This window comes from Lycium barbarum, chromosome 11 (assembly GCF_019175385.1).
Source record: "Lycium barbarum isolate Lr01 chromosome 11, ASM1917538v2, whole genome shotgun sequence".
In the NCBI taxonomy this organism is placed as follows: Eukaryota; Viridiplantae; Streptophyta; class Magnoliopsida; order Solanales; family Solanaceae; genus Lycium; species Lycium barbarum.
This window is the reverse complement of record NC_083347.1, coordinates 123,441,383-123,463,266: the sequence shown is the minus strand read 5'-3', so window position 1 is coordinate 123,463,266 and position 21,884 is coordinate 123,441,383. Positions and strand designations below refer to the sequence as shown.

At 32.6% G+C, this 21,884-nt stretch overlaps 1 protein-coding gene and 1 long non-coding RNA gene across 4 annotated transcripts in view; one reads left to right on the top strand and one right to left on the bottom strand.

Annotated features, from left to right (window-relative positions):
- The window catches only part of LOC132616683 (uncharacterized), a 35,908-nt gene extending 23,516 nt beyond the window's left edge, over positions 1-12,392 (bottom strand). The window contains exons 1-2 of the long non-coding RNA XR_009573330.1: positions 12,226-12,392; positions 12,048-12,144 (exon numbers count right to left, since the gene is read on the bottom strand). This is a non-coding gene — a long non-coding RNA (uncharacterized LOC132616683). The remainder of the gene's footprint in view (positions 1-12,047; positions 12,145-12,225) is intronic.
- Positions 5,440-18,465, top strand: LOC132616679 (cellulose synthase-like protein G2). Of its 3 annotated transcripts, XM_060331255.1 has the most exons (9): positions 5,441-5,868; positions 7,549-7,746; positions 13,557-13,643; positions 14,299-14,418; positions 15,089-15,301; positions 15,620-15,719; positions 15,836-15,996; positions 16,792-17,142; positions 17,768-18,465. In XM_060331255.1, exons 1-9 carry the CDS (start codon positions 5,482-5,484, stop codon positions 18,311-18,313), a joined length of 2,163 nt encoding a protein of 720 aa, XP_060187238.1. In that variant the 5' UTR covers positions 5,441-5,481; the 3' UTR covers positions 18,314-18,465. The 3 variants fall into 3 exon arrangements, with proteins under 3 accessions (XP_060187239.1, XP_060187240.1, XP_060187238.1); XM_060331256.1 differs by lacking the exon at positions 13,557-13,643 and having other exon boundaries at positions 5,440-5,868; XM_060331257.1 differs by lacking the exons at positions 15,620-15,719; positions 15,836-15,996 and having other exon boundaries at positions 5,440-5,868.
- The last annotated feature ends 3,419 nt before the right edge of the window (positions 18,466-21,884 follow it).

Sequence of the window (21,884 nt, the reverse complement as noted above, 5' to 3'; positions counted from 1 at the left end):
GTGGTTCGCTCGGTCACATGCAGTCAGGCACCGAGTGCCGTGTTACGTCCAGGCCATGGTTCGGGGCGTGACAGATTGCTTCTGCCTTCTGCTAATCCTGAGAAACACTTATTTTCTCACAAAAGCTTGACAAAACACTTCACTTTTTAAAAATAAGCATTTTTGGCATTCCAAAAGATTTTTAGGGTTGAACTCATTACCATAGTATTTTAAGAGTTATCGGTTCATGTGTACGATTTATTGCAATTTAATAATTTTTTACACATATATTTATGCTCCGCATTAAAAGTTATGGGTTCAATTGAACCCCCACCTGTAGTGCTACATACACCCCAGAACTTTTCCTGCAGTATGTAGATTGATATCAATACAATTAAGCCATATATTCTTTGATCCTGGATAGAAAGCAGAACATTTAGAGGAAAATTTTAACCTAATAAAGAAAGAAATCAGCTAATACATTACAGAGAGTAGGGAAGGCTCGAATGAGAAGCGATGATCACCTGTCCCCTGATATTCAAAGCTGTGTATTGCACGCAACCAAACAAATTTGTAGGAATATTGAGAAGATTTGTTTAGTAAGTACAATTTTACACTTAGCATTAGCGGTCCAAGACTTCAAATTTATGTTCTTCTCTTGCATTTTATTCTAGACATAATACATAAATAGGCCCTCAAACTTGATCTCATTATTTAAGTATGCCCTAAAACTTTGGTGAGCACAAGTAGACACGTCAACTTGTCTCCATTTTGTCAGTTGAACACTTTAACTTACAAAATGATCATCTAGACACCTCCAAAATTTATGTGTCACGTCAGTATTTATGTTTGCGTGTTCAACTTTTTACAAGTTGAGGTGACTACTTGTGCACACCTAAAGTTGAAGAACATACTTTAAAAATGAAGCTAAATTTGAGGCCCTATTTATGTATTATGCCTTTGTTCTAAGACTTAATTATAGATTGTTGAGAAAATTCCAAGTAAGCAGGAAGTGTTGTGTAATCGAAGACGGAACCATTTGGTGGTAGACGTAAAACTTCTTTGCAGTATCTCATGAATATGTCAACTTCAGCAATGATTAACAAAGAAGGTGGTAAAATCAGGTACTACATTTTTCACTTTACTCATTATTTAATTATTCGTTATTCATGATTTTTGAAATTTTGTTTCTACAAATGTTAGGTTAGATGTTACCCATGAAAATGACACTTGAAACCAACATTACTAATCCATGCAAGATATAGTTTTCTACAAATGTTAGGTTAGATGTTACCCATGAAAATGACACTTGAAACCAACATTACTAATCCATGCAAGTATAGTCCATTCTTTAGCAATATCCAAACCAACATTAAGGGATCGTTCGATACGAAGACAAGTAATTAGGGATTAGTAATGCAGGTATTAGTAATGCTGAGACTATTTTTTATCAAGGGTTCATTGTATTAAAAATTAGAGTGCAATGTATAATCTAAGTTTGTGTTTGGTTTAAAACTATACAAAATCTTCTTTACAATTATACCATTAAATATTTGTGAGATTTTTTATTTCATGTAATTGGGAAAAGGGTTTGAGGGTTAGTTCAGTCATTTTAGGGGTCTTATCCAGGTATAGTTAAACCTGGTATAAGTAATCCCTTGGTTTCCTCGGTATTAAATAAGCCTCCCTATGATGTATAAGTAATCCATGTATTAGGTATGATTACATTGAATTAACCAAACATTATTTTGGATGGACTAAATTTTAATATAAGGACTATTTTGATTAGTACAGCGTACCAAACTACCCTTAATTGTCATAAATCACATCAACTATCACCTTACAATAGTAGCAACACTTGCAACCACAAAAATAACAATCAGTTCTATGATGTCAACACAACAAATCATGTTGATATATTAAAGTTCCATCCATGTGATATGATTCCATTTTTCTAACAAATAAAACAAACTTTCAATCTCCCTATAAACGACCTTCTTCCTCAACAAAAAACAGAGTAAAAAGTCAAACAAAAATGGAAACTCTACCTCTGCAAAAGTGCAGAGTCCACAAATTATCAGCCATAATACACAGAACTCACACTTTTCTCCACTCGATCGCAATACTCTTCATGCTATATTACAGACTCATAATCAATCTCAATGCAATTCAAATCTCATTTTTACCTTATTAATCCCATCTTTGCGATAAAGATCAAATATGCCGCTGAACTTTGCGACAAGGATCGAATATACTCATGAACTTTGCAAAATGATCAAATATCCCCTATATAGCTTTTATTTTAATAAAAAAAAAAATTAAAATCTATTTTGTTACTTCTGTCAGCAGAAAATGATATATCTGAGCCATTTGTATAACGAAAGGTGTATAAATAAGCCGCTTTTTTAAGAAATGGTATATTTGCTCTAAATATTCGGACATTTTTCCAATTAGTTACTTAAAACCCCAATAAGTTACGTTGCCTAAAATTCAGAATCCATAAACTCAAAATCCTAGTTTCGTCTCCATATATTAAAGTTACAACCATGTGATATGATTTATCTAACAAATAAAACAAACTTATATATTTTAAGCTCCTTATAAAAACCTCCTTCTTCTTCTTCTTCTTCTTCTTCTTCTTCTTCATTTACACCATCTTCTTCAACAGAAAATCATACAAAAAATGGAAACTCTACCTCTACAAAAGTGCAAAGTCCACAAATTATCAGCCACAATAAACAGAACTCATACTTTTATTCATTCAATAGCAATACTCTTCATGCTATATTACAGACTTATAATCAATCTCACCACAATTCAAATCTCATTTTTACCTTATTGGTCCCTAATTTTCGCTTCCGAGTTAATTCTCTCCTTCCTCTTTCTCCTAAACTCAGCACATATATGGAGACCGATTTCTCGCTCCGTTTCCCCAGAACGATAAACTTTGCGAGAATGTAGTAATTGTTTTGGTTGTGAAAAAAACTAAAAATTTTAAAAAATAATTTTTTCTTGTTTTTGATATTCCGGAATACAACTTCAAATTGTATTTGAAATTTTTATGGCCAAACGCTGATTTCGAAAAAAGTGAAAAAAAAAATCAAATTAAAGTGAATAATTCATATGGTCAATCGGGCTCTTAAATTATGTTTAATATTTGCCTAAAAAGTGTTTTATGGGATTTAGGCCTCATTTGTTTTCATTAAGATTAAGACGTCTGAATTTGAATGCACATCTGAATGTTTAAGATGCTGACTTTACATCTGAACACTAAATGATTAAGACTATTTGTTATTTCAAGATCTGAATATGTATAATTTATCTATATTTAAACATAACAATATAAATTTGTAATAATTATACTAGTAACTTAATCTTGTACTAACAATAAAAACATTAGAAAAATCTAATTGAAACAAAACAAAATCTTAATTTGTTCCCAAACAAAAACCAACAATTTTCTTTATAGAGATTTTACAGTCCTTGGTCTTTGGTTATTTTCAATTATAATCAATTCATCGACTCCATTCTGCTATTATCCACGTTTGGGTGGTTGTAATTGAATATTAATGGATGGTTCATCCACGGATTCTTCCCTTTTGAGTCTGGAAAGGATGAATGGTTCAAGCTCTTATGAAAAGTTTTCAGACTTTGTCCCAGATCTCTGAATTATTCAGACCCATTCAAATGTATTAAGATGTTTCAAAAGTAAAAAAGACAAATGCAGTTAGGGGTCGTTTGGTAGGAGGAATAAGTTATCCCATATAGATGAGATTGGATGGGATTAGATGGAATAACTAATCCACCTTCTATAAGGGATTACTAATCCCGCTTTTTATGCCATATAATTGGGATTGGATAGAATAACAAAGGAGTTATCCCACCGACCAAATATGAAATAATTTTAATCCCATAAGACTAATAATTCAATCCATCCTATCTCTCCTACCAAACGATCCCTTAATGAGCTGAAATCTGAACAATAAATACAAATAAATGAGGCCTTAGTAAATCTTGGACTGTATTGGTGAATTGACTGAAGCACCAATGTCTTAATTGCCCGACAAAGGCCATGATGTGAGGAATACATGTGGATAACCCAGAGTACCATTAAAGTGACACTTTAACCACTGACCTTACGTGTGGATGTTAAGGACTCACAACATGAAGTATATGACTTACAGTGAATTTTTTGTTCGAGTTACTATTTAGAGGTAATATAAAATTGTTGAGACTAAATATAATACTAAATTAAATTTGAGTGTCCAATAACACATAATTGTGATTCATCCATATTTAGATACAGGATTATATTTGAGTTGAAAGTAGATTTGTTTCATATTAATTTTACTTATAGAGCTGCTAAAAAAAATAAAAGTGGGTACCGTTTACTTTATTGTAGTCAGTTATCTAACAACGTATAACAATCAAATATATTTGTTGTCATTAATTTAAACACCAAATAATTATGTGGAACGAAATGATCACAATTGATAATCTCCAAAAGCAATTCTAACTCAAAGATCAGCCAACCATAATTAAAAATAAAATAGAAGAAAATTTAAAAAATCAATGCCTGATATTTAAAAAAATTTAAAAAGCAATGCATGATATCAAAAGCAAATTAAAAAATAAATAAATCAATGCATGATATTAAAATAACATCTGAATAAATTCAAAATAAAAATTAGGCCTTAAAACAAACCTCTGCCTTAAGGCCTAACTTTTACCAAAATAGACATAATTTTGGGCAAATGTTAGGCCTCAAGGTAGAGGTTTCACGAAAGTCTTGCCTTGTGATTTTTACTTTTTTTTTACTGAGCGGGGGTTTGAATTCAGAACCCGGGATATTTTCGATCACTTTTTTAAGCGAAAGGCAAAAATTAAAGACCAGCAATTTAAGGGGCAAAAATTAAAGACCAGTGCGTTTGAAGGGAAATCCGAACAAAATAATGTAAGATAATAGCTTGGGCCCGTGCCCAGCACGGGCTATATATATATATATATATATATATACTCCCTCTGTTTCAATTTATGTGAACCTATTACTATTTGAAGAGTCTACGAGCCGGCTCTTTGACAACTTTTTCCTTATATTTTTCTAAATTATTTGAATCATAAAGTATCATGACTTTTAGTACTTTTTATGTAGTTTCTAAAATATAAATTTTATTTTTACAAACTTGAAAAATCTATATCAAAATTCATGATCAAAGTTATAAAGTTTGACCCTCGTACTCCAAAAAAATTTAAATATACCCTAAATTATACGATTTAGAGCAAATATATCATCCCAATAATTTACTTTCTCTAAAACTGGAATTAATAAAATCAAAATCTTAATCTCTTACTATTGTGGAGAGAGTAAAAGTTCCATTCATATGATATGACTCCATTTTTCTAACAAACAAAAACAAACTTTTAAATTTTAATCTCCCTATAAAAGACCTCCTCCTTCTCCTCCTTCAACCAAAAACAAAGTACAACAAAAAAAAATAAAAAATGGGAACTCTACCTCTACAAAAGTGCACAGAGCACAAATTTTCAGCCACAGTAAACAGAACTCACACTTTTATTCACTCAATAGCAATACTCTTCATGCTATATTACAGACTTATAATCAATCTCACCACAATTCACCTCTCATTTTTACCTTATTGGTTCCTAATTTTCACTTCCGAATTAATTCTCTCCTTCATCTGGCTACTTGACTCAGCAAATACATGGACACCGGTTTCTCGTTCCGTCTTCCCGGAAAACTTACCTCCGGACGATGAACTTCCGGCCATCGACGTGTTTATTTGTACGGCTGATCCTAAAAAGGAACCACCGTTAGGTGTTGTTAACACTGTTTTATCGGCCATGGCTATTGATTATCCACCGGAAAAGGTGACTTGTTAATTATCTCTTCGACCCGTCTCAATTTATAAGGCACCATTTGACTTGACGTGAAGTTTAAGAAAGGAACAATTTACAGGATTGTCCTTCGGTGGGGGGTGGTCTTTAATTTTTGCCCCTCAAAATGGTGGTTTCTAACTTTTGCCCATCGCTGAAATTCTGCCTGGAGGCAGAAGTTACACATGGACAAAATTTGTAAATTTCTGGCCATGTAAATTTTGTTTTGCAAATTTTTTTTCATTGAGTTGGGGTTTGAACCCACAACCTCGGGTATTAGGTGAAGGGCAAAAATTAAAGACCACTTCAAATGAAGGTCAATGCGCGCAAAGATAAGTTAAGAAAGAAAGGAAGAGTTTTGAAATATGTGGATCAAAATAAGTCTTATATAAATGTGTGGTTATAGTTATTTCTAAATATAAAAAGGTAACATAATTTTTTAGACATATCAAAAAAGGAAATAGTGTCACATAAATGGGGAATAGAGGGAGTACTATTCTTTACCATGTCTGAACTTTTGTTCGTATGGCATACTAGAAAACCATTATTTTCTACTGAAAATGTTGCTATTTTCACAAATATTTTAATTGAATTGTAGGGATAGTGTTTAATTTTCACACGGTAAAATTAGGAAGTTTTTGATCTTTTTAGTGGGAACATGTTACTCACTATTCCAGTAAGTTGGTTCAGTAGGAATGAAGTGAGAAAATTATGTAACAATAAATTTTTAATTGATTTGCAGTGGGAAAAGTCTCTTGTTTCTATTAATGTGTGACACGTTTTGCTTTTCGAGATTCAAATTGAAAGAACTTTGACAGATAGTTTAAGATGTATTTTTTTTACCGAATTGATATAAGAAAAGTTGCAACTTATATTCTCTCCTTCCTCTTTCTCCTAAACTAAGATATATAAATTTTAATCTTAAAATATTGAGTTAATCTAATCCAATTAAATTTTAAAATTTAATCGTATTGACTATTGAAAAGCAAAAAGCTTCACATAAATTGACATGCGAGAGTAGTTCTATTAACTTTATAAAGTATGCACATGAAATGCAAATAGGTGACCGAAACAACTTAACAGTGATTTATTTCGATTTTTCTTCTTCTTAAATTGTTGAAGTATGTTTCAATACTAATTATCATGTGAAACTCCTGAAAATGTAATACTTTTGATTTTACTTTTCACGTTTTCTTTGACTGTTATATCCTGTTTGGCCAAACTTCTAAAATTAACTTATTTTAAAAAATACCTTTTTTTAAAAGTACTTTTCAAAAAAACACTTTTGGCGAAAAACAGTTTGTGTTTGACCAATTAATTAAAAAAATACTTTTGAACAACAATTAGTGTTTGACCAAGCTTTTAAAAAGTGTTTCTATTTGTATTTTTCTCAAAAGTATTTTTAAAAAAAGTGTTTTTGGGCAAAAAACACTTTTTTTTAGCTTCTGAAAAATTGCTTCTGCTACTCCCTAGAAGTATTTATTTTTTCCCAAAAGCTTGGCCAAACACCTCACTTTTTTTCAAATAAACACTTATTGAAAAAATAAGTATTTTTGAAGAAAAAATAAGCTTGGCCAAACAGACTATTAGTTTGTCTCAGTACTAAGTGATACTAATATTAAACAAGTTTGGATTTAATTTAATTTTTAAATATATAAATTTTATTCTTAATAGGTGACGGTGTATCTATCCGATGACGGCAGTTCGGTTTTAACGTTGTGTGCGATACGTGAAGCGTGGAAATTTGGGGAACTGTGGATCCCATTTTGTAAGGAATTTGGTGTGAAGAGGATTTGCCCTGACGTATTTTTTCAAGCAGTTGATGAAATTAATGGCAGCAAGGAGTACTTGCAGGAAAGAGAAAAAATTCAGGTCAGTGGCCAAATAAAAAAAATTTAATACTTCCGTTTCGATTTATGTAAACCTATTATCTTATTAGTTTGTACCAAGAAGAATGACCTCTTATATATTTGAAAATAATTTATCTTTATGATGTTTTATATCAGCCGAATCTTCTAATGGTAAAACAAAATTATTATGAATATACTTTCTTAATTTTTAATTTATGCACATTCATTTCTAAAAAAAAAATAAAAAAAATTAACTTAAACTGTTTATGTTGCCAGAAACTTTTATATCCGTCAGGTAAAATCATAAACCAGAGGTAAGTTGCTTATTTTGGCAACTTACCTCTGTAAATTAAACCAACCTATTTTAACATAGGTAAGTTGCCAAAATAGGTTATTTGAGGGTAATGTTAAATCCCTCTGGTTAATAAATCCAACCTATATGAAACTATTTTGGCAACTTACCTCTGTAAATAGTATTTATTATTTGATGGTAATGTCAAAATCCAACCTATTTTAAAATCCAACCAATAAAATCACAAACTAGAGGGATTTATGACCTCTTATATTTTTTCTCCATTTTTCTCAAGTGCATGCTTGGATGACACTGCTGTTTTAAATTCTAAAGGCTTATATTAAATTGACTTAAACAAACATTCTAACCACAGTTAAGAATTTATCTTAAGAAATTATGCTTCAGGATAATCTTAACTTCCAAAAATTTAGTAACATATTAATATCATTATTTTCAATTGTAATTTTGACATCTAGTATAAAATTCTTAATGAAATGAGATCTTGTACGTTAATAATAATTATACTTTTTTTTTTTTTGCCTATTAATCGAAAATAAGATATCATCTCCCGGATTTCTTTTGGCAGCTTACCTCTGTAAAGTAAAATCAAAATATAGTATTAGTTATTTGAGGGTTTCTGACTAATTTTATAAGCTTAATTTATCAAAAAATCCCTCTAGTTTATGAGCAAAAGAAACAAAAGGATGGTTTCAAATGTCAATAAAGAATTCATTCTATAAACAATGTTATAGTGGCCTGGGATAAATCATTGCCCATGCAACCAAAGTATGATGATGCTCCTTACATGTTACATGCAGTGGCGGAGCCAGGATTTCCGCCGAGGGGTTCAAAATATAAAAAAGTAAACATACGAAGAAGCCTAAGGGGGTTCAACATCTACTATATATACATAAAAAATAATTTTAATTTAGTAAAAATAGTGTTTTTTTCCGCTGAGGGAGTTCGGATGAACACCCTCGGCATAGTGTGGCTCCGCCACTGGTTACATGCTTGCACGATATAAGTATCTGACTACTCTTCAATCCTTGTTGTATATGCTTTATTATCAAGATCATAAATTCACTTTTAATAGAACATTTTCAGAATGACCTATAGTATAAAAGATTTTTACACAATCTTAAACTAAAAAATTATTAACATTATCAGCTCACAAACAAGTCTCTCTTTAATAACATTGATTGTTACTCAAGAATAAATAGTAACTTTGAAATAACATGTTAAATTATACTGATAGTACAAAAATTCATTACCTGACAATGCATATAACTTAAATCTTTTGAAATATATGCATTGACAATATAAATATTTTAGAGCTTAACATATATATTCCGTCAGGTTGCCTTTACATGTTATATCAAGACATCTAGCTTATGTGCAAAATTATAAATTTTACTCTTTATGAAGGTTACATGAAGATAAAAAAAATTGTGACTTGATAATATAAATTTATTTATATATTAACGTATAAAAATTCTACTCATGGCCCTTCGGGATGGCTCAGTTGGTTTGGAGGGTGGTTATCCACACGGATGACCCGGGATCGATCCCCCCTCAATGCCTTCTGAGTCGAGCCTGTCGCATAGGGCTTGCCTAGTGCGGTTTACATCTCCTGTGTGGTTTGCAGGCTATTACACAGTGGGGGGTTTACCCAGTGCGCACAAAGTGCTCACCCGAAGAGCAGAGGCTGTGGCAGAGGTTGTAGCGGCAGCGGGTTATCCTGGGGTTCCAAAAAAAAAAAATACTACTCATTTTTTTGATATGAGTGTATTTACACTTGTTTTAGCAGGTTACTATTTTATTTACACATTACTAATTTTTTATATGACTTCTCAAAAAAAAATAAAAAATTACACTGTTAGTAGTATAAAAAAGTTTAAATTCCTTTTCTACATGAGCCTTGGTATACAATCATTTAATTGTTCTTTTCAAACCAGAGGCAGAGTCAGAATTTGAAGCTTATGGGTTTGGAGTTCTAATTCTTTAAAGTTACTGAGTTCTAAATTAATAATTTGTACATAATTGACAAAAAATTTAATACAAATACATGATTCAGACCAAAGCTACTGAGTCCGGCCGAACCCACGCCCGAAGGGCTAGTTCCGCCCCTATTTCAAACCTATCATTATGCTAGATTCCTATTTTTATAATTAATTTAATTATATTATCTCTTCAACTTCTAAAAAATATATTATTCCCCACATCTTAACTTTTGTGTGTGTGGCAAACACTATCTACAGAAAATGTATACTCTAAATATCTGACACTAATCTAATAAAGTAGTTGTCACACCCCGAATCATGGCCTGGGCGTAACACGACACTCGGTGCCTGACTGTATGTGACCGAGCGAACCACATGGCTTGCTGAACCATCATGAGGCATACATGAGCGGAAATATAACGTGAAGTGCATGTTGAGCTTTTATAAGACATAGTAAGTCATAATATTAAACATAAATACTTGATCAAGTCATGAATGCGGACAATATCATAATGAGCCAAACCGGCTAACCAACTCTAGAAATCTAACATGACACTTGTCTTGTCTATGAAACCTCTAACATGAGTCTGAAAAACATGTAACATACTTGCTGGGACAAGGCCCCCAGCATACCTTTAGATACAAAACTAGATAAAGAAAGAAGATGCCCAAACCCCGAATGAGATGGGGCTCACCAAAAAGCGGGTACGTGCAAATCCTAATGAGCAGAAGCGTCGTCCTGTAAATCTGTACCTGCATCGTGAAATGCAGGCCCCCGGGAAATAAAAGGGGACGTCAGCACATTGAATGTACTGGTATGTAAAGCAACTGAAAGAAACAACATGGGACATGGAATAACATGATAAGAACTGAAACTGAAAACCTGGACATGAACATGAGCATGAGTACATATATATATATATATATATATATATATATATATATATATGTATTTATAAAGCTAATGTAGGCCTTATGAACATAATGTCTATATATGTTATGTGTTCCATCCATTTGCATGGCTGCAACTGGTTTTTCTACTAATAGTGATTTACGACGATAGATGGTCAGACATGAAGAAATCAATAATAGGACTAACGGAGGTAGACATGACAAATATATATATATATATATATATATATATATATATATATATATATATATATATATATATATATATATATATATATATATATATATAACATAAGTAAAACATGATAAGTAGGAGAGCATTTCATAAACCGACACATGATATCACCGCGTGGATACGTGGAGTCTGGTACCTCGCCGGACTAGCAGAGCCCCTATACCTTGCCAGGGTATAAGGTGGTAACGTGTCTGATGGATCCATTCAGTGTAAAATTAAGGTATCGTCCTAACTGGGCGGAGCGATCCTTGTCCTACGGTGGCTACGTAGTTTCAGGCTATCTGAGCCTTCTCGGTAATTCGTGCAACTCCCAAAAATATGAACATAATATAATTAGCTAAGAAGCCCATGATTTTCGTGAATTAACTTGTACTTGTCTTGTAATCATGATTTCACGAAATAACTTGTAAACATGGTTTCATGAAATAACTTGTAAACATAGTTTCATGAAATAACGTGTAAGCATGGTTTCATGAAATAACTTGTAAATATGGTTTCATGAAATAACTTGTATCTAGTATGTATGTATCTTGTATCATAGCATGAAAGTAATTATATAATACAGTTGCATGAAAACTTGTAGACATGTAGGATATTCATGAAACCATCATTCTTAGTCAAAAACATGCATGCAAGAACCCATGGAATACAAGATATGGGTTTTCATAGATTACGGACGGATTCTCAATAATCATAAAGAAATATTAAGAACTCAATGATGAAATTATAACAATTCATACATAATATAATCATGGACATGGACCTAGGGTTATCATGAGCATGGTATTGAAACCCTAGTTTTAGTAGAGAATCATAATTTTATGGATTATGAGGCGTGGGGAAGAACAATGATGTTCCCACACGTAGATAGTAACTCTACATACCTTAGTCGCTCCAAAACTTGAATTAAAGACTTGAGCTTTGAAGAAGATTTCCAAAATCTTGAATTCTTGAACCTTGAGATGGGTTTTGTTGAAAACCCTAGTTTTAGAATGATAATTTCTTGTTTAGATTACAAGGATAGGTGTTAGAATTGAGTTGGAATAATTAGAGTAGGCTTACCTTGGTGTTCTTGATGATGGAAGAGGGTAGGAAGTCGTTCTAGGGCTTGAAGGAATGAAAAATAATGATTTGAACTGATATGGACGAATATATACTGTTCTGGAAAAAATAATTTTTCGGCCTAGTTAAATACTGGCCGTATTTTGAAATACGGACAGTACTGTCTCTCTTCAGTAAAATGGTCATAACTCTTTGCACAGATGTCCGTTTGACTCCCATAATATACCGTTGGAAAGGTATTTCAAAGCTCTACAACTTTCATGAAAGAAGTTTTCCCAAATTCCAAATAAGTTTTGAAATACGGGCCGTATTTTGAAATACGGTCCGTATTTAACCATTTGACATCAAATTGCCAAATTTCAGAATGCTCAGAAATCCTTGGTTTCAGTTTACGATTTGAAATACGGGCCGTATTGTGAAATACGGTCCGTATTTAACCATATGACATTCAACTACCAAATTCCAGAATGCTCAGAAATCCTTGGTACCAGTTTACGATTTGATTTACGGCCCGTAAACTGAAATACGGTCACTGTTCATGGGCGTAAACTCCCATCTTACAACGGAACAGGGAAATTCCAATTCCCACATTCTTTATCTGATTTATAAGTCTAGGATCATGGTTAAAGCTTACGTTAAAGTACGAGATGTTACAGTAGTACTACTATTTTTAACTTTACTTTTTTCATTTTTGTATAGTTAGTTTGTCTCAGTGCTAAGTGATAATATTAATTAAACAAGTACGGATTTAATTTTCTTTGTTATTATTATTATTATTATTATTATTATTTTATTATATTATATTATCATTATCATCATCATCCTTTAGAGAATCTTTTAGAAATAATAAGTTTGTGCAGAAAGCAAGCAGTAAAAAACTTTAACATAGTAGAGTTTTGTCAGTTATTGATTAAAAAAGTAGGGATTTTATTTGGTTTGTTATTATCTTTTAGAAATGATAAGTTTGTGCAGAAAGTAATGCAGTAAAAAACTTAATTTAACCTTGTACAGTTTACTAAAGTTGGAGCTTTATAATGCACTTCGTAACATTTATTTCTCCGTTTAAAAAAAAAAAAGACATTATTTCTTTATTAGTGCGCTAAAAAATTCACTAGCTCTTTATTTGATTTGGTTAGTACATTACTTTTAGTGTTGATTTCTCTTTATTATGGATACCCAATGTTTTTTACACGACGTTTAAATACATAGGTGGAATCATAAAATTTTCAATAAATATTAAATTTGAACTCATTATTTTTTAAAGTATAACTAATCGATACTAAAAATCTTAATGGTTGAATTCATTTGATAGTTAGCATCTATGTACGCAGAAAGAGTACGAGGTGTTCAAGGAGCGGTTGAAGAAAGCTCAAGAAAATGGAGGGACAGAGGAAAGACACTTTGGTCCAAACATTGAGGTACATTTTCACCTTAGTAATTAAAAATTAAAGTGAGAATAAATATTACAATAAATGTATGTATAGAATATATATCTCATGCATTCATTAATTTGGTATAAATATCGGCTATGAATAAATTTTTATTCTTATCCTCGGTAACAATTCATATTTATAGAACAAAGACACCTCTAAATGGAGGATAGTTGCCTCACTAAAGCTCTCAATGGAAGTACATTTTCTTTATATCACATGCTATATTAGCTTGTCATAATCAAATAATAATAAAAAGTTGATATACATACTCGTGACTCATGATCAAGTGATTTAAAAAAAAAAAAAAAAAAACATATGTGGTGTTTTATTTGGTCACGCGCAGCGTATCTGAACAAAAAGTTTCCTTAAATTCTTACGGATGACTGATTAGAATCAAATCACAAGATAGCATATATAATTACAGACAAACAAAACATCAGTCTCATCAAACTATTTAAGGTTTGTTTGGATTGTGAACAAGCTAAATAATGAAATTATAACTCGGGAATTAAATAATGACATAATTATTTATTAAATTATATTTTAGTGATAGATGTTTGGTTCATCAGAAATTTCACGTTTTTTTTTCATTGTCTTAAATTTTTATTAACATTATTGCCTATATGTTCTTGTCTTGCAGATAATAGGGCAGAGAGGCAAAAATAATGGCAAAGCTAAAATACCATCTCTTGTTTATGTTTCAAGGGAAAAAAATCCTTCTCATCCTCACCATTTCAAAGCTGGAGCTCTCAATGTTCTTGTACAACTCTGTTTACATTTTTCATGAATAGCTACTACCTCGTTTCAATTTATGTATCTTACTTTACTTTTTAATTGGTTAAAAAAATTACTTCTTACACTATAGTATATATTTTATTATAAGATTACCAGCCCGCTTTACCCTTTATAACGCTCTCTTACATGAATTACATGACTTGCATATTTAAGATTACAAGTTTTAAAAGTCTTCTTTAAATTTATATTCTTAAACTTCGTATCCAACCAACGAACATGCATAAAATGAAATGGAGAGAGTATTTTATTTTTTTTTGGTTTATGAAGACCTCTGTTATGTTGCTACTAGCAAATGCCACTACTTTTGGTTTTGGATTTCCCAAATCATTCCCTATAGAATCACGAGTTGAAGCAGTGGAACAGTCACTAATGCTTGTGTCAGTGTAGGTCATGCCTACATTACACCCGCTTGGGTGTGGGCTTTGGCCTTTCCCCCAACCCCATGTGAACGCTAAATGTTTCGTGCATCATTCTTTGCACAAGAGATTTGGACCATTTCTTTTTCATGATCTTATAAACAGGAGGCAAAACTAATAAACATTTCTCCAGTATTAACTTGTTTTATTTTTCTCATTTATTTTTATTAATTTTTTGGAAATGTCACTATGTGTAATTAATGATTCTTTTTTGTGCAGCTTAGAGTATCTGGGATAATAAGCAACTCCCCTTACATATTAATGTTGGATTGTGATATGCACTCCAATGATCCTTCTTCAGCTAGACAAGCAATGTGCTTTCACCTTGATCCCAAAATCTCTCCCTCACTTGCTTTTGTCCAGTTTCCTCAAAGATTTCACAACATTAGCAAGAAAGATATTTATGATTCTGCCTTAAGAGCTATTTTTGTGGTAAGTAATTCATATCTCTACATTATTTATGCACTGATGGTGTAAAAAACTATTCACATAATCAGGTACTAAACCTACATAAGATAAAAGTTCAATGAGTTAAGGTTATATATATTGTTAGTATAACAAATTTTCTGCTAGAAACACGCACCTTTTTCACAAAATATGCTCGTCAGACGGATATCCATTAGAAATCTCAAATTCCCGACAACGTTTTGACGGGAACATCCGTGGAAACTCTGTAAATGTCTAGTAAATATATATGAAACACTTGATGTATAACTAAGATTTTGATTTGTTACTATGTATATATATTAGCTCAAGTGGCCAGGGATGGATGGGGTCATAGGACCTATATTGTCTGGTTCATGCTTTTATATGAAGAGGAAGGCTCTATATGGGAATGCTACACACAATGGTATTCCTCAAATTACAAAAATGTTCCCTAATAAATTGTTGGGCATTAATTTGTCCCTTGAAAAAGTTCTCCTATAAACTCTGTAGTAATCACAATTCTTTAACTTGTTTAATCAGACATGGATCTTAGTGAGATGAAGAAGTGTTTTGGTCCCTCAAATGAGTTCCTAAATACTCTTAAAAGCACTAATCATAAGGAATTTGCTGACAATAAGATTCAAGAAGCAAAAATTTTAGCCTCTTGCACCTATGAACAGGATTCACAATGGGGAGAGCAGGCAAGTTCAACATCAATTCTATCAACTCTATCCTTTCCAATTTATGTGGCATAAGTTGATTGGATACGAAACACAAAAAATAAAGAAAGACTTTTGAAGTTTATGATTGTAAACATGTATATGCTACTTCCTTTTTTCCAATTTATGTTCTGCACTTTCTGTCTAGTTTCTATTCTATCCTAAAAAGAATGATTTTGTTTAGTCTGTCATATTCTCAATATTTAGAAATACTTTTTTTATAACTGTGTTTCCGGGCCAGCCTGCACGCATCTCATAATTACAAGGTTATCTACTACCTCCCATCAGCACAAGTACTGGGTAAATCTGTTCACCAAGGCTTTGACAGATAAGAAGACACCACCTAGTATTTTCGCCTCGCTGGATTTGAACATGAGAACCCATAGTTCTCAACCCACTTCCTTAACCATTAAGTCACACACTCACACCCTTGGATGCATATTTAGAAACAATTTAACTTTAAACTTCTCATTTCATCTTTGATGAGATGATCCACCCACATATATATCTATGACTTGTTTTTAGACCACAAATTTCAAAAGTCTTTTCTTAAATTCCATGTTCAGTGCAAAGTGCATCACATAAAATGGGATAGAGGGAGTATGAGATTCTTATGCTATACAAGCATGTCATTGGGGGTAAAAAAAAAAAGGTGTTGTTTTCGAAACGGACTAAAAAAGATAGTGCCACTTAAAATGGAATGGAGGGAGTAATTAACTTCTCTTATTCTATCATATTTGTGCTAATTTTGATTGATTGGCTTGATTATACATATAGATAGGATTCATGTACCGTTCAGTGGTGGAAGACTACTTCACAAGTTTCATTTTGCATTGCAAAGGCTGGAAATCTGTCTTTTACAACCCCACAAGGCCAGCATTTTTAGGCAGTGCTACAACAAATTTGAACGACACATTAGTTCAAGGCACAAGATGGAGTTCTGGTCTAACTGAAGTTTTGTTCTCAAGATTTTGTCCACTCATCTATGGCTTGAAATCAAGAATACCTCTTGTTGAATGCATGTGTTATGCTTACCTTGCTACTCAGGCTCTCTATTGCTTCCCAGCTTGGTTTTTAGCTATCATTCCTCAACTTTGTCTCCTAAATGGCATTCCCATTTATCCTAAGGTAAGAAAAAATATGATCATTATCAAGATTTAACTTATTATATACGCTCATAGCGCAAAAATATTTAAACGATCGGTTTATTTTAACGTGTCGTGGCAAGTAACCAGCTTCTTTATTTTCTGAGTTCTGAATCCCCCACTTTTTACATATGGGTACCAATGGTTGTCTTCTAATATGTATGATCTAATGTTGTCTAAGTTTCGTTGGACTGTTAGCATATAGAAGTTAAATTCAAATCTAAATAGATTTAACTTATATACACCGAGAGTCTACGTTGCTCAGACTCTTAAATATGCCACCGGATCCTCCAAAAGTAGTGTATCTATGGAGGATCCAACATGATTGTGGTGACAATTTGGAGAGTTCGAGCAACATAGTTGACAATATAATTTTTTTTGCACTATCACTATATTTTAATATGTTGTGACAGGTAACCTGTCTTATTTTCTTGGTTACTAATACCACTTCTGTTGAATGACTACCTGCAATTATCGTTTAGGTTACTTGATAGTGATAAATTTGCATTATATTGTTAGTGTATAGAAGTTAAACTCTAACTTTTGATTACCCAAGACAATTATTTCTTAGAAGATAGACTTGATAGAAACTATTATTGTTTTCACAGGTCTCAAGTCCATGGTTCATTGTATATTCTTTTCTTTTCTTGTCAACACTTTCCAAGTACTTATGGGATGTTGTCCACTCTGGAGGAACAATGAGAACATGGTGGAATGAGTGGAGGGTATGGATGATAAAGTCAATAACAGCTTATTTCTATGGAACTTTGGATGCAATCTTGAAGTTAATTGGCTTCAGAAAAGCAAGTTTTTTGCCAACAAATAAGGTTGTTGATGATGAAAGATTGAAGAGATACCAAATGGGAATTTATGATTTTCAAGCATCTAAGATGCTAATAGTCCCTTTGGTTACATTAGTCATATTGAATATGATTTCCTTCATTTGGGGAATTGGAAAAGTGATTTTTGAAGGGAGATTTAGTGATTTTTTTGGCCAAGTGTTCCTCTCATTTTTCATCTTGATGGTGAATTATCCTATAATTGAAGGGATGATACTGAGGAAAGACAAAGGAAGCATTCCGCTCTCTGTGACTATCTTGTCTAGTCTGCTTTCTTTTTCTCTCTTGTTCCTTGGTTCTATTTTTCTTATGTAAGATGATATATTTAGCTTAGGATAGACAATATATTTATTGATCTCTATTTTCCACTTCAGTTTTGTCTCATTTACGTAGTAATGCTCATTTTAACTGTGTGTATATACTATCACTTCAGAAGCATATACAAGGCGAGAAGAAAGGTTCATATAGCTTATCGTATTCTGAGTCTAAACATTAATGAACCTATTTGAAGTGGCCCATTCGTATCAGAGAAGCCCATGTATGAACAATGTCGCATTCACAATCTCTTGTCACCTCGATATAATGTGTGTCATTTCTAACTCTTTTAGTGATAGACATTTATGTATACATAAACTGTAGGGATCCGCCTCTGGCTCCACCAATTATCAAATCGATTGTAATAGAATTCCGAATTTGAACCCATAATGTTCGAACCTTGGATCCGCCTCTGACTCCAGCAATAACATTTTACAGTATAAAGGCACCACATATAACAGCTGCAAGTGTATATTATTTGTGACAACAAAATAAACTACACCAAAACATCACTAGAATGTTTAGAGGATCTAGATCATCAACATCAATCTTTCAAGAAGTAACTTCAAGATTCCTAGTGCTCTTCAATATTGTGCAAAATCTTTAGTTTCATTCAAATGCACAATACACTTTATATTTAATATTGTGGCCTTAAACATGCATCGTAATATCTGTGTGGCCATAAAAATTTCTCATCCAGGATAAATGCCAAGTGTACGTATAACGTTGATTGTTTCCAAATTCAAAAGTGTGTCAATATTTTTAGAACTGATTAATAATAAAGTAGTGTCACATAAATTAAAATAGAGAAAGTGATCATTAATGTAAACCTACCCTACTCTCTCTAGTCCTGGTTGTCCCCCATAGAGCCATTACAATATCTAATACGATCAGAAATTGGATTATTCCTTCCATTTCATTTTATGTGATGTTTGTAATTGGCATGAAGTTCAGGAGATAACCAAAAAAAATTAAATTCTTACCTAACCTACAAGGGATAAAGTGTATTGTGTCTGTACACTCTTTAGTTTCATTTGAATAATCCTTCATACAGTTGGCTATAGCTCCTTAATCCTTATTAATTGTGGCAGAGCTCAACGGTTTGGTTCACCCATAAGAATAGATATGGGTAGAAATGTAGCTTAATCAATTAGATGTCATTAAATCTTGACCTAAATTAATTAAACCTTCTTATCTTAATATATAAAAACAGGATACCGCTAAAAAATATCTTACATTTTTTTTTTTGCTTTGCAAGATGCCATCAACAGCAAATTTAACAGAGATGCAATGATCAAGCGGTCTTTGTGATTGCTTTGATGATCCCATCAACTGTATGTTTTTTTTTTTTTTTGTGTGTGTTTCATCATTGCAAATTTCATTTTTCTTAAATAAATTAAAACATCTTTCTTTTTAATTTGCTAAATATTCTTGATTGTTTGAAGGTGTGGCTACTTGTTTTTTCCCTTGCCTCACCATGGGGGAGAATGCTGAGATTACATCAAAAGGAGAAACATGTAAGTTTACTCTTCCTTCCTTGTAATTTTTTGTTGGTTAGTGACGCTTATGACTTAAGTGGTGGGGTGGTAAGTCGTCTTTGGAAGGGAGCACTTTATTGTCAAAGTGAGATTTTTCGATACGCGAAATACATAAACAAGCCCTCAAACTTGGCCTCAGCTGACAAGTATGCCTTCCAACTTTGAGTGTGCATAAGTAGACACCTCAAGTTATTTAAAGTTGAACAGGTAAACACAAATGTTGGCGTGACACATAAATTTTCCAGCCAAGTTGGACTACCTAGTTGGAAAGCCATATCACATTTTTTACCCAATCAGACTGCTTAGTTAGATGTCGTGGCGAGCCGTTAAAAGTGAGGGTATTTGTGGTCCTTGTGTTAGACGGAAAGGGCTGTTTTGGTAACAAAATCAAATGGAGGGTATATTTGCTTTATTTCGAATAGTTCGAGGGTAATTATGTCCTTTTCCATTTATTCAATTATAGATGTCCATTTAGGATTCTTACTTGATCGTGATGATGTTTTTAGGCTAATATATTGATAACCCCTTAAATTTGTCAGTAGATTTTATTTAGACATTCGAATTATGACATGTTCCGATTGAGTATATGAACACATGAAAAAATGTTTATATCAGATACTTTTGGCTCAAATTTCGAAAAAGTTTTTGCGCATGTTTTCAAATGCTCATTACGTAGATAAGTTAACCACTTAAAATATGTCACTTCATTTAATTATATGCATTAGCTTTAATAACCACTTAAAATATATCACTTCCTTAAAATTAAATTAGATCAACTTAATATTTTAAAATTAAAATTTTGGATATTCAAAACTTGTACGATAAGTATCATAAATTACTTATTCTCATGTCAATATGATGAAAACACACATTTCAAAATATTGATCAAAGTTCGCATATTTGAATTTTGAAAAACGAAAAACATTGCATAAATTAACAAGGAAGGAGAGATTTATAGCTTGTTTGGCTAAGCTTCTAAAATCAACGTATTTTGAAAAGTGCTTTTTCCAAAAATACTTTTTAGAAAAATACTTTGGTGAGAAGCAATTTGTGTTTAGTCAATTAATTTAAAAAACACTTTTGGACAACGATTCGTGTTTGACCAAACTTTTAAAAAATGTTTCTAAGTGTATTTCTTAAAAGTGCTTTTCAAAAAAGTGATTGTGTAACACCTCGTACATCCGGGTTAAGATTTGTCTTATAAGATGGGGGTATAATGAACCCAATTTGAGTAGTGTATAAATGGTGTTTGAAACCCAATCAAGACATGAGAAGAGTCTTTGGGCAAAGCAAAGTTGAAAACCACTCTACGGGGCATGTTTGCAAGTAAGTTTATAGAAGGTCTTACTTCCAACGACCATAACCCCATTATTAATTTGGAATTTGGGAAAACTTCCTTGATGACAGTTGTAGCCCTTTGAAATATCTTTCCAACGGTATATTATGGGGGTCAAACGGGCATCTGTGCAAAGAGTTATGCCCATTTTACTGAAGACTGTTCGCTGGAAGTTCTGCCAGCGTAACGGTGACGTTACGGACCGTAACACGTGTTACGGACCGTAACAGTGGACCGTAACACACCAAAAATTTCCAGAACCTCACTGGAAATTTTCACCAAGGTACGGTACCAAGTTACGGTCCGTACTTCGTGTTACGGGACCGTAACAGTGACCGTATCTTGGTCCGTAAGTACGTTTCGGGTCACCTGACTTCGGGAGGCCATAACCCTATCATAAATTGGGAATTTGGGAAAACGCAAAGAACGAAAGTTGTAGATAATTGAAATATCTTTCCAACCATAGGTTGTGGGTTCACAGGTGACATCGGGATAGGGAGATATGGACGTTTTAAGACAGAAAGGTCCCAACCCGTTTCCAAGTTGGGTCAAACCCATTTCCCCTTGGTATTTAAGGGAAATGTCAACCCTAGCAGCCCATTTTCCCCATAATTTCAGATCTTAGAGAGAGAAAGTGAGAGAGAGGAGAGTTAGAGAGATAAAGTAGAGAATCAACCAAGTTTAAGGCCCCGAATCC